Source organism: Xenopus laevis, chromosome 5L, assembly GCF_017654675.1.
Source record: "Xenopus laevis strain J_2021 chromosome 5L, Xenopus_laevis_v10.1, whole genome shotgun sequence".
NCBI lineage: Eukaryota > Metazoa > Chordata > Amphibia > Anura > Pipidae > Xenopus > Xenopus laevis.
Genome location: NC_054379.1, coordinates 20,407,968 through 20,421,969, shown reverse-complemented (window position 1 = coordinate 20,421,969; position 14,002 = coordinate 20,407,968). Strand labels below are relative to the sequence as shown.

Below are 14,002 nucleotides of genomic sequence, written 5' to 3'. Positions count from 1 at the left end.
TAACTACATACTTTCTTGCTGAGTCACGGAAACGCCCGCGCCCTGCTTTATATACATAATAACCCAGAGGAAAAAATAGAAGATAAGCAGATCCCATTGCCATAAACAGAGGCCTGATCATATGATTAGAGCGAGTAGCTCTAAATCAGTCCCCACAGCTCGTTATGGACAAGCTCTCCCGTTACATAGAGTCTGTTTAGAAACCTGCTTCCCTGCCAGAGGAAAACAGCCATTGGGTCCTGTTTTATTGCTTTATGAGCCTAAACAGATTTTTGGACCTATCATGTAATATAAAGCACGCACAGAAGTCTTTCCCAGTACAATATTCCATTGTGCAGTTGTACGTCTAATTTACAGCAGAACAAATTATTATATGGTAGAGCAAATGTAGGCCTGTTCCTGCTGAATTGCGCTTAGTACAGACGAACAGATGCGGTCCGCGATCCGAGAGGATTTTTAACCCTGCCCGATAGACTTCTGGCCGACTTTCAGCCAGATACCAATCTGGGAAGCTTGTCTGAGGGCCCTACACGGGCCAATAAACTGCCGATTCGGTCTGTCGTCAGATTTTATCGGGCCGTTTATGGCCAGCTTTACATTAGCCCCTCTGGCATTTGCCAGAACACACAGGTTGCCAATCTTGTCCTCCTTGTAGTCTTCTGCAACACCAAGCTAGTTCCTGCTTAGTACAGGGGAATATCTATGATGCTATAATTTTATGGTATCTCTCTGTACAGGCTATGAGCAAATTTAGGGGACTGCTCCTGCTGAATTGTGCTTAATACAGGGGAATACCTATACTGTCATAGTTTTATGGTATCTCTCTGTGCCCATGTTTTGCACAGGTAACCACATAAAAGTCAGCTACATCATTAGAACCTCCTATTGAAAGAAAACCAGATGTGATTCCTGTAAGGATCTGATGTTACCCTTGCAGTGCCCTTCCACAGAACTGGTTCCATTACCTCTTGCTAAAGAACTTACGTAAATAAAACACATTTGTTTCCTGTTTTTTTACCTCACTTTCTAATCTTGTTGTTTCTTGTGAACTCAGTGGGATTTGGCACTTCCTCCTATCAAGGTGCAGGAAACGAACTGTTCAGGCCCCTGGTTACAAGGGAGGAGATGGGGAAAATGGCTGCTTGTGGTCTTCGATATGTCGGTTGCAACATGCTCAACAACAAGCTCAGCAATGACAAAGGGCACAGATTATAGACCTCAGATGCGTGTTGAAACTTTTTTCTGCTTGTAACCGTTTGGGCAGTAAATGAAGATGTGTGTTGCTCACCATCATTTTCTTGAGTCAATCTCAAACAGCCTGAAATGACTATGAGCTACTTGCTGCAGTTAGAAAAGAAAATGCATTAAACACGCAGGGCTTGGCCCGCTTGCATGGAGTCCTGAGTGCCAGTCTTTTATTTTCTAACAGAGATAATTAAGGGTTGCCAATCCCTTTCAACTGAGCACCAGACCAACTGTGGTGTGAGAGGCCAGGGTGTGCTGGTGGGTTTTGGAAATTGGACTACTTGCTGCTGTACCCCATGAGAATTCTGGGTTTTATGGCACGAGGATAGTCTTTCAAAAATACAGATATCCACATCCATGCATAATCTGTCATACCACACAACTGCCACACTGTATTGCCCATTGAACATGTGATCAGCAGGAATTGCTGTATACTCTCCTGTGTATGCAGAAACAGCATGGTCACATGATTAACAGGAAGTGCTGTATTCTCCCCTGTGCAAGCAGAAACGGAACAGTCACATGATTAGCAGGAAGTGCTATACACTTTCCAGTTCAAGCAGAAACAGTATGGTCTCATGAAGGAAGTGCTGTACTGTATACTCTGCTGTGTATGCAGAAACAGCATGGTCACATGATTAGCAGGAAGTGCTGCATACTGCCCTGTGCAAGCAGAACCAGAATGGTCACATGATTAGCAGGAGGTGCTATACACTCTCCAGCACAAGCAGAACTGGAATAGTCACATGATTAGCAGGAAGTGCTATACATTCTCCAGTGCAGGCAGAACTAGAATAGTCACATGATTAATAGGAAGTGCTATACACTTTGCAAGCACAAACTGATGGTATTTTTCCTTCACCCTCATGAATCTGTTATTTCCCCACCATAAGGTGTTCTGGTTGTATTAGGAATAAGATTTTTCATTGTAGTCTTATCTTATCCATCTGAACCAGTCACCAAAGTGAAGATGATATAAGAGCCATAGTTTTTTATGACTCATGCAATTTCTTTTTTTGCCGTGCCATCCTTAACTAAGTGCCCTGGTGTCAGGTCAGTTAACATGGCTGATCCAATACCCATAATAAATGGCCTATTGGCATAATGTAACAACCCATTGGCACCTCTGCTTATCTCCAGCTCCAGTCACATTCTTTGCAGCTCTATATTAAATCCATAGACTCTGTTCCAAGTGGCCGTCAGTTTCCCAGTGCTGTTGGCAGGTAGAATGAATGGGTCTAGCGGCCCTGGTGCAGACACCATCCTCTGTGAGTCAGGGTTTGGGGTGAGAATTCTCTTTGTGTTGAGTGCGTGACTAATTGGCATTGTGCTGAGTAACCAAATGAAATGCTTTTGCGCCTCCATTCACTGTGCCGATTGAGTCAGTTGCCAAGCTGAATAATTACTCAGCTGAGACAAGATGTTGGCATTCATAATCGGGAAATCATCTGCAACAATGAGAGGCTCGTGACTCGTGAAGTGGCCCAGCTTGGTCTTCAGCCAATCAAATCCTCTCCTTTTGAGTCAAGTGCAACAGTGTCATGCAGGGAGTTTGTATGGCCTATTAATGCAGAAGAATGTGATTTGTTTGCATTGCAGCTCTTTATAGTAACGATTTCTATTGATCAGTTTCATAAGAAGCCAATGTTATCTATCAGTTTTGGTTTGGGAGTCTTGGAGGAAACCAGGTAGCCCCATAGAAAATCTACTCAGAAACCTCCAATGCAGTGTTACTGCATCACTTGAAGTGTTTTTGCAGCCTTTTAAGAATGTCTTTGCACAGGCAAGCAGTTTGTCAGCTCCTGTTTATGTGTATAAATGCATAATTTAACCTTTCCTCATACTTTACCCAATCCTGGGAGAAATAGAATAAATATGCTGTATGAATAATACAGTCAACCCTCTGCCGTTTGTTTCCCCAGTGCCCTTGGTGGATCCTCAGCGCTTCATATCCCTGTGTTTCCAAGTGGGAGCTGTCTTATTGATTATGTCCCTCAGGTCTGCCAGTTGCTAACTAACAAGGTAAGTGTAAGCTGTAATCTTTACTGTACGTCAGCTATTTCTGCTGAGTATTTACTAGGCCTCACTGGCACAATTAGCAATCACCATTATATCCTTGCAAGGTTTTAATAGATAGTTGCATGAGGATAACATCAGAACAATTCACATAATGAATAGCCAAACTGCACTCCAATGTATTATCTATGGAATCTCTAAATAGGCTAATGTGATAAAAAATATATATATAGAGCCATGCCGTTTATATTCAGTAAGTCAGTGGGTTCTAACAGCTTATATCCAATATGTCAGTTCACACCAGGAAGCCAAAAGCAACACATTGGGTCATCTTTCCTTCTCGGTTGGCAGCCAACTCCTAGAAAGATTTTATTCCGTTCTTGATACAGGTGCTGTAATTGGTGCTTAGGTAAGCGCAACTGCAACCCTCTGGAACAAGCAGATTTGGGGCTAAATTGTTCTCTGTTTATATTAAAAAAATTTAAAAATGGGATTTTGCCAAGAAAAAAAGGCTGCAAAGATATCCCTATTACATAATTCTGCCCTAAAATACAGCAGGTGCTGGGCATCTTATTGCTATTTGTACAAAGAGTTCTCTGCCCAAGGCAGTAAATGTGCACCAGCAAATTCCAGGGCTCCAGTACCCTTACCTGCCTCAAATAAACACTAAATACCATATAAAATCCAAACAAGCACACGTGTTTTTATCTGTACAACTTGCCTGCCCAGCACAAAGCCATTAGTGTGACTGCCGTTTTAATTCTAGGTGCAGTATGTGATCCAAGGGTACCACAAGAGACGGGAATATATTGCTGCTTTTCTCAGCCACTTTGGGACGTAAGTCATTATTTATAGTATTATTTAATAATAATAAAAAAAACTTCTGCATTGCTTTTCTGTTTTATTGAGTCCCAGCCCCCAGAAAGCATTTTACATTTCAGGATGGGGAAGAAGCACATTTGCAATGAAAAACTGTATTTGTTTAGGCCTTTCTGCACTGCTGGTCCTGGCTCTTGAAAATAGAGTCTCCATGTTTCCCATTGCATTACACCTGCAAACTGCTATACGGTACAATATACAGTATTAAGTTTTCTTTCATTTTGCGTGAAATGTTTGCAACCCAAAAAAGGACCATGGTTTTTATGAAGGAAGTAACTTTGAGACAATGCCTAATGTTCGCTGCTGTGTTCTTTTCCTGAGAATAACCTGCAATTAAACCACAACATGAGTTCTTGTCCCAAACATACTCTTGAGCATGCTGCCTGGGGTTGTTGACAGGGGTGTCACTGAGATGGAGTGATTGGGCCAAAGCCAGCTGGCCGGCCTGATGTACTCGCTGCAGCTTTTCCACCAAACATGAGACCAGTTACAACTGAGCCCATTTATTAAGTGCCAGAAAGCAGCGGCCGATTAAAGGCAGTTCTAGGGTGGAATTCTAATTGTCTGTACAGCTGAACTGGGGGAAAAAACAGCTTGCCGTGTGGCTGCTAGCCAGGACGCTGGGCTAGGACATGACCCAGTTTGGAATCACATGCTATGGGTGTGTCCTACTGAATTCAGGCTGGTGTTGGAATATTTGGATTTAGCCTAAACACACAGAAAGTGCATCCAATTGGGGAAGGAGAGTGCAATATCCATCACCATCCTAAGCTTTGAAGCTCCTGCATATACAGTGAAACCTCGATTTTAAGTACCCTGATTTTAAGTTTTCCCGCATTTTACATTTTTTATTTGTGGTCCCACCAATTTATAATGCATTTCAATGGGAGCATTTCCCTGATTTTAAGTAATGTTTTCCCATTGTTTACATCAAAATTTTGTTCTGAGGTACCCAAACACTGCTTTTTTTCCCTCTATGAATGTTCTTATTTGTTAAATAAAGAGGTTTAAAATACTAACCTGATGTATATTTTGCCATGGTTCTGCCTGTAAGTGGTTAATTCCAATTAGTCTGCCCCTAATACATTCAGTCATACATTATACATAATACAATCCTGCACCAATCACTTATTGCTTTAGGTTGTGTGTGTGACTGATAGAGTGGTCTTGCTCATGCCCCCCATAGTGTAACATTAACACTGCAATGCTTAACCCTTGTTATTAACACAGTAAATATTGTATCTCAAAGTAATACTGACTCATGTGCTTATATCCTTTCAGTACTTGAAGAAAAAGTTACTTTAACACATTTCCCTGATTTTACACCCCTGAAAAACGTAAAATGGGCTTCTACTGTATACGTTAGCTGGGTGCCATCTCCTCTCTAGGGAGTCAGAAATATACCCCCCAACACTTTCTGATACCCATAAGATAAGAATCTTACAGTACACACGAGGTTCCCTTTTGCACCATATGTGACCCCTGCCTCAAAAGTTACCCCCATCCCCTGGTGAGTCCCTGCCCTTGCAATGTGGTCACAAAATACCAACCTATCCCATACCTCCAAATTAGAGTAATATTACCCATAGTGCTCTGCCAGCTCTGCTCTGGTACTGCTATTGCCACATCATTAGACTCTGAAAATGAAGATTACTGGCTTGCTCTGAGAAGGCTATACATGCCACTTACTGGCCTCTACTGGTGCAGTTATATTTACTATACGGTGTTCCTCTATTGCAGTGGCGTGGTAGAATATGATGCTGAAGGCTTCACCAAGCTGACCCTGTTGCTGAGTTGGAAAGACTTCTGTTTCCTGGTGCACAGTAAGTACCCACTTTACTCTGGATTTGCCTTATAGAGACATTTATCTTGTAGTTAACCCATTTCATTCCGTTCACTTGTTTAACTAGTTCTGTAGGATTTTCTGTCTGCATAGCCTGCAGTTATATATTAATATATAACCCGCCGCTGGTTAGGAGAGTTTTTCGGTGGTTAGCTATGGTAAGATATGTTGCACTAGAGCAGAGAACATGATAGTCGCAGAGTGGGCAGAATCCCAGGCCTGTTGGAGCACAGAACTAAACCACAATAAGGTCACTGTCAAGCCAACACCACCCAGCCACTTCTTGGCAGACATGTTTGTTCCTTATTCTCTGTGTTTGAGTCCTAACTTGATAAATGAGCTCAGTCTTTCCATTCCCACACCCAAAACGGCCAAATATTTGTGTTGCGAGCTATGGATTGGGAGAAAGTTTGGGGATTGTTGTGATTACCATGGAAACAAGGTGTTTATAAGAGCAGTTCCAAAGGTGCCTGGTGTTTGCTCTCATTATACCTGATCAGCATTTCTATAAATAATGTGCAAAGTGTGATTCCCAAGGAGTGAATTACTGTGTGTTTGTGGGAAGAGCCAAAGTAAACATTGTGCCACATGTACATGTCAGAGCAAGGTCCCCTCGCTGCATTCCCTTCCCATGGGGAGACAGGAGGATTCCACTCCCTGCTCAGCCAGTGCCTCCTGCTCCCCAGTTAGTAAGTATTCCCTGCAGGGCGTATGTCAGTGTGCTTAATCAGCATTGCTCTGTGGGGAACTCACTACAGGCACGGTTAGATCATTACATGAGACCCCAAAAGCACTCCAGGGTCTTGCACACACCCACACCTAGCATTTGCCATTCCTGTGCCCCCACCCCCTGCAGCCATCCAGTATCCTCCAGTCCTGCACTCAAACTCCCAGCATCCTCCAGTCCTGAACACACCCTCCCAGCATCCTCCAGCCTAGCACACAATCTCCCAGCATCCTCCAACCCAGCACACAATCTCCCAGCATTCTCCAGGTCAGCATACAACCTTCCAGCTTCTTCCAGTTCTGCACACAACCTTCCAGCTTCCTCCAGTTCTGCACACAACCTTCCAGCATCCTTCAGCCTGGCATACAACTCCCAGCACCCTCAAAGCCTTGCACATAACCTCTCAGCATCCACTAGTCCTGCACTCACACTCTTAGCATCCTCCAGTGCTGCATACAAACTCCCAGCATCCTCCTATCCTGCACATAAACTCCCAGCGTCCTCCAGTCCTGCGCAAAAACTCCCAGCTTCCTCCAGTCCTGCACAAAGCCTCCCAGCATCCTCCATTCCTGCACACAACCTCCCAACATCCTCCAGTCCTGCACACAAATTCCCAGCATCCCCCAGTCCTGCACACAAATTCCCAGCATCCTCCAGTCCTGCACACAGCCTCGCAGCATTTCCCACCCTGTGCAGATTCAGGCTTCAGCTTGCCCTCTAACTGCCTAAAACCTTAAGTCCCTCAGTGATGGTGACAAATTTTATGCAATTTTTCTGCCTCCTTGTTTATATTATTTTCCCTGCAGTTTATGACATAAAATCATTTCCCTGACAATAGTGTGACGGTTTCTTTCATGCTTGTGTAAACACAGACTCCAATCTGTTTGCAAGCCGCATGTCTGCCATGTCGAGTGATTCACCACTGAAGCAGGAGCTATATTTAGGGCTGCACTGGCGTGTGCCATACAGAGACACAGCACAGATAAAAGCACTGTAATTGTTTACTAAAGCTTGTGAAACGACAGCCATGCATGAGAGGATGAGTAAGCAAGGGGGCTGCTGCCACTTTCACACTCATTACTCATCACACTGTCTGTAGTCACGGCCGCTGTGAGTCAGCTACAGCACTTACTCCCCACTCACACCTGAAAACTATGCCTCATATGTAAACTAGGGGCATCTGGGGAAAATAGTGACGCTTTAAAAGGTTGACTCAGAAACGCCATTTCCAGCTATTCACATGATCATCTCTACTTCCTGTCTGGAAAGCAACAGCAGTTCTGCCTTGCTTTATGGCAAGGAATGTAGATATTCACTCTGGGTCAGACCAATAGTTATGTGAGCATGAGCCATTGCTCTTTAGCTTATAGCACTGCAGGCTGTCACCATTCCTGGTCAATTTAACAATGAGAGTAGTGAAAGAGAAGCACAAATATAGTAGAAGCGGTACAGACACAATACAGAGGTTTCTGCTGTGCGATCTAATGTCGAGAGTATCCTTAGCTATATGGGGGTAGCACAGCAGGTATTTCCTAATTGTGCCAGGGTCCCTATTTGATTTTCTCTTCCTATGCATAGCTTTGCTATCTCAACCAATGTCATGCCTAGACCAGAGGATTTTTAGTTAGCAGCACAGCAACCCCTAATATATACATAATATCTGCTGACATTCTGACAGAACCATTGCAGAACTATTGCAGCATGACTGGCCAATTAAAACAGAGTTTTAACTTTCAGGTACTTTTGCCACATTTTAATACCTGAGCTGCTTTTACTTGAGTTCAAAGATTCCATCGGATGCCGTGAATATTCTTATTATATCACAGATATTTGTTTTAATGGCTAAGGGTATTTCATCAGTCAATAAATCCATTATTAACAGAAAAAAAGAAAAACTCCCCAGAAATCTGATAGAAGAAACTCCCGTTTAGAATTTGGCAACGACATTACTGGATGCCCAGAGGCTCAGTGCAGTTGATTGACTTTTTGATTCCTCGTGTGTACAGCATTCGCCATTGGCTGTCATTGGTCAAGGGTCTTAATACTTTATTATTATGACACATGAATGTAGGTTCAGGGCTTAATTACAGACCTGCTGCCTGCCACAGATTTATTACACAAAACCACCACTTAAGAATAGTTTGCGTGGGTGCTACTATGTAAGCACCCTAGATTTTAATGTTACTGTTCCTTTAACCATTTCCAGTAGTGACCTGGAAACACCCTGTCAGTCAGTAGTTGCTCAACGATAAGATGTTTTTTGTACTCTCTGCGATCCGATACTGTAAACAGTTTGGTAGAAAATGTACTCTATGGGATGTATTCTCTCTCCGGAGTCACAATTCCTATAGCCGGGTAATTTCAGGTTACTTCCTGTTTGTGTGAATTCCAAGCATATCTACGTATAGAATTCTGCTCCTGTTACGACTCCTGTAACGAGTTGCTGCACCAGCTCCATTGTGACATCGGCTTCTGCTTCTTCTGGCCTCCCATGCCTTCTTGATGTTCAGACTTATTCACTCGCATTTTGTAGTTCAGAACGGAATTGTTTGCACCTAAACGAGGAGCTTTGCTTTACGGCGAATGTTCTTGCTGCACTTTCTTCCACTGTGATAAAAGCGTAAGTTTAGAAAATGCTTAAAATAAACCAATAGCTGACTTTTTCTGGCTAATTATATCTATAGTAATATAGTAAGTTAGGTTGAAAAAAGACACACGTCCATCGAGATCAACCTTTGAACTCTATTTTAACCTGCCTAACTGGCAGTTGATCCAGAGAAAGGCAAAAAACCCCATCTGAAGCCTCTCCAATTCCTTCCTGACTCCAAAATGGCAATTGGACTAGTCCCTGTGTCTTCATTTTTTATTTTTTTTGGAAATGGTTGACAAGCAGTAGTAGTAGTTTTATGGAGCTGCCTAAGTAAGTTCCAGATTTTTTGCTAGGCAGAAATGCAGTTATTGAAAATCATAGGGTTGATTCATTTCTTCTAATCCCGTTATCTGTAAAAAAAAGACCCAAGTTCACATGCAATATATAACATTTATAACTTTGTGCCTTTTCATTATATTCATTTCTGTTTATTGCAGTTGATCTGCCGCTGTACTTTCCACGAGACCAGCCAACTCTAACATTTCAGTCCGTGTATCACTTCACCAACAGCGGGCAGCTCTATTCCCAGGCCCAGAAGAACTATCCATACAGCCCCCGCTGGGATGGGAACGAAATGGCCAAGAGGGCAAAGTAAGTCTTATTGATGTATGGGGTGTCTTCCCACTGCAACCATTGGTCTCTATGGAACTAGTCAATTTGCACAAGGGTTACATTTAACCAAATAGCCAAATAGTTTTGCTACACATAGAAGGCCAGTATAAGAATTTAACTCTACAAAACATGACTGGTCATTTAATAAGATTGGGGGAAGAAGTACAAGTACTTAGGGTTAGGAGTGTGGCCTTTAGTGCTCATCCACAGTGCACCACCTCTCCCATTCTGTCTGGAGTCTTCAGTTAGCATCTAATGTGCAGACTACAGCATCAGGGTGCTCGGAGACCTCAGAGACCTGCAGCAATACAGCAGTGAAGAAAGGCAGCGTGCAAATAAAAATGGTAGGTTGCACCTGTAAGAAGTGGATCCGCGCCATGCCCCAGCTCCATACAACCAAACCGTTTTCACTTGTGCGCAGCAAAAGCCTTTCCTCTTTCAAATACATGTCTGAGAGTTTTAAACTGAACTCCCTGCAAGTCTGGGCATCACTGGTAGAGATGTGATCTGGGGCCAGAGGAATCATCTCTTGAGACCCCAAAGAATCATCTGGTCATTCGTATTTACATTCTGCAAAGACTTTGTGAACAGGGTTGTCTAACACGAAAGGTTTCAGCTTTGTTTCATACTTCTATAACAATTTAGAGCAGGAGAATAGATGAATTAATAGGGGCTACGTTTTATTTAGCTTGACCAAACCCGAGGAGCAAGATAACCCATTGACATGTCTTCAGCATACAATGTATAAGTTTGAGATTTGTAGGATGAACTTTATGACATAAAATAAAGTATTTGCTAACAAAGATGGGACTTAATCATGCAACACCCTATTTGGAGAAGGTTCAAGTTGGATCAGACACGAGAGGCATGCAGGGACCTGTAATCTTAGCCTGGCCTGCTGCTCACATGTCTTCTTGCATTGATGATACAGTAATTGCTGCAGAAAGATCACAGGGTGCTTGGAGCTATATGGTTTTTATTATTATTATTTAACACGCTTAAAAAAAAGTGTAAGTTTCTTCTTTGCTTCACATAAGATGAGACAGAGCGAGAGTCATAAAAATAGACATGATAGTCTGATATGCTGTTTCTAAGGGTCTGCGTACCTCGTCTAGGAATCATCAGCCTGATGCTCTAACCCAGTGGTCCCCAACCAGTAGCTCGCGAGCAACATGTTGCTCTCCAAACCCTTGGATGTTGCTCCCAATGGCCTCAAAGTAGAGGATTATTTTTGAATAAAAAAGGCAAGTTTCGGTTTCATAAATACCAGGTACATTAGGTGCACTACCAAACAGGGCCTCAATGTAGGTTGACTACCAAATGGCCAATCACAGCACTTATTTGGCACCCCAAGAACATTTCTTATGCTAGTGTTGCTCCCCAACTCCTTTTACTTCTGAATGTTGCTCACGGGTTCAAAAGGTTGGGGATCCCTGCTCTAACCACATCTACAGGACTGTCTCATAATTAACAACATAACACTTGTAGGCTTGGGTCACATTGGTGTTTTGGCCACACTGGTAGACAGCTTGCCCGGCATTGCCCTGTCTCCTCCAGGCTGGTGCTGTACAGAAAGGTAAGGCATTTTTAGATTTGTCTAGAATAGCTCTTTTTGTGCAATCCCTTTAAAAGGGACCTGTCCCCCCAATAAATAATTCCAAATCCTATTTTATGGTGTTAATTAAGCAATATATATATATATATATATATATATATATATATATATATATATATATATATATATATATATATATATATATATATATATATATATATCCCACAAAGAAGGTCCGCACTCTCAGGGCTTAAATTGAAATCAAAATGTTTTATTGACTAAACGACTAACGTTTCGGCTTCTCCGAGGCCTTTCTCAAAGTTGACGAGAGTGCCGGCAGGAACAAACTAATTTTATTAGCAATGCCCTCAAAGGCACAACTAACGTTTCGAATTGACCTGTGAGTGCGACTTCTACTTACAGAGATATATATATATATATATATATATATATATATATATAAATGTCCAGTTAGTACCCGCACTCTTTCCTTTACAATTTCGTGGGTGCAGCGGTCAAAATAAAAATATGTAGCCTTCTTTTATTTCACATCAAGCGTGTATCCACGTGGATACACGCTTGATGTGAAATAAAAGATTTTTGATCACCTGAACAAGTGGAGTGCTGGTCCTTCTTGAAGGCTATATATAATATATATATATATATATATATATATATATTTACATATAAATGTCTTGTGTTTAAAGGTTTTCTTTTAGTCTTAAACTTCACAATCAAATGGAGCAGGCGGGCGCCATTTTGTGGACACCAAAATCTTGTTTATGCGCCAGAATGGGGCCCCTGATACCCATGCCCAGGGTATCAGATGGTAAGGGGGGAGGGGGAATGTGACATCTAGAAAGTGCAGAATGGAAAGTGAAAGTAATTGCCTGCCTCATAGAGGAGGGGGCAAATAATGTGATTGGCAGCTGAGACTTTTAGAGGGGATTATAACAGTTAAGGGTCTTTTAATATAAAAATAATTTGGGTTTCAAATTTTATTTTAAAAGAACATTTATTTTATTTTTGTGTCTGGGTGACTGGTCCCCTTTAAGATTCAGTCATTGGGAATAAAGTAGAGGGCGCACACCCAGTTATCAATTTGCGAGGTGCTTATCCTGGATAGGACACCTATTAAGAGTCTACAGGGGAATTATATCAAAACATTTAAATGGTAAGCACATTCTTAGATAAACATTTATTATAGGAAAATTGCTATCATATAATACGCCCAACACGTTTCAACCAGCACGTGGTCTTTATCAGACAGCAGTGATTGGGACACTGACCTAACAAGCAGATCTAGCACAGAGACTATACAACCCATCAAGCTTATGAGCTGGGGAAATGTGCCTTTTTTCACACTTGTTGCACCATTCTCTTATATGAAGCTTATCCTCAGACAACCCCAGTTTGTATCCGTCTATGCTAAGGAATATGGAAGACAGGTGTAATAGTTATGTGGTTCATTACTCATCCTCATTATTGGAATGAGTAACGGGAAAATACCTGCTGGCGTGTACATGAGACAAACACAGTCTTCTCCTCCACTTGGGACCTATAGTTCTATATTGCAAAACCTGCAATTTTCTTTGCAATCCAGATCTGGGAGGGGCTTGTTTTGCTCTGGTTTCTATTATTTTAACCCAATGTCCCTGTTATCTCTGTCTTTGTATTGCCACAGCTTTATTTGCACAAAAGTATTTGTTGGGATTGGCTAAAGGCAACGCCCTCCAACTCCTTTATTGTTTTATTGGCACTTTGATTAGGGCTTAGATAAGAGAAAACAAAGCCAAATCCTATATATTACTGTGGAAGGCATATAAGACAGGATAACTGCATCTAAAAGATACTCAGGGTTGGGGCAGACGGGGAGATTTAGTCGCCTGGCAACAATCTCCCCGAACTGCCTTCCGTTTGCTTGAATGAAGAATCGCCTGCTATAATCGATTTCCAAATTCGCCCAAAGTTGCCTCACGAGGAAAGTTCGGGCGACTTCAAAAATTGAAGCGCCACGAGTGCATTAGTGCAGGCGATTCTTCATTCAAGCAGACGGAAGGCAGTTCGGGGAGATTGTCGCCACGCAGAAGAGGCGATTAGTCGCTAGGCGACTAAATCTCCCCGAATCTGCCCGTCTGTCCCAACCCATATGGTAGAGGCACACGATGGTATTTGCGGGAGAATAGTCGCCCGGCAACAAATCGCCTCTTCTTCTGGCTCCTAGTGTCATCCCGCCGGCGAATTACATTCTAGCTGGCGGGAAGGCATTGCGGGGAGATAAGTCGCCCGAAGAAGAGGCGTTTTGTCGCTGGGCGACTAATCTCCCCCAAATAGCATTGTGAGCATCTACCCTTATACTGAATATGTTTCTTTATAATAGTTAAAGATACGTTTGTCCATTTATATATTTTAAATCTAGCCCATAACCTAAAGGGCACCCGTCACCCAAAAAGAATTATTCAAAATCCTATTTTA

General features: G+C 42.4%; 1 protein-coding gene across 5 annotated transcripts in view; it reads left to right on the top strand.

The window, feature by feature from the left end:
- The window catches only part of babam2.L (BRISC and BRCA1 A complex member 2 L homeolog), a 126,494-nt gene that overhangs the window by 99,214 nt on the left and 13,278 nt on the right, over window positions 1–14,002 (top strand). For 4 of the 5 annotated variants that reach the window (XM_018261884.2, XM_018261887.2, XM_018261888.2 and 1 more), the window contains 4 exons: window positions 3,168–3,267; window positions 4,028–4,098; window positions 5,881–5,963; window positions 9,798–9,951. In XM_018261884.2, coding sequence (XP_018117373.1) covers window positions 3,168–3,267; window positions 4,028–4,098; window positions 5,881–5,963; window positions 9,798–9,951 — 408 coding nt within the window. 5 annotated transcript variants of the gene reach the window in all.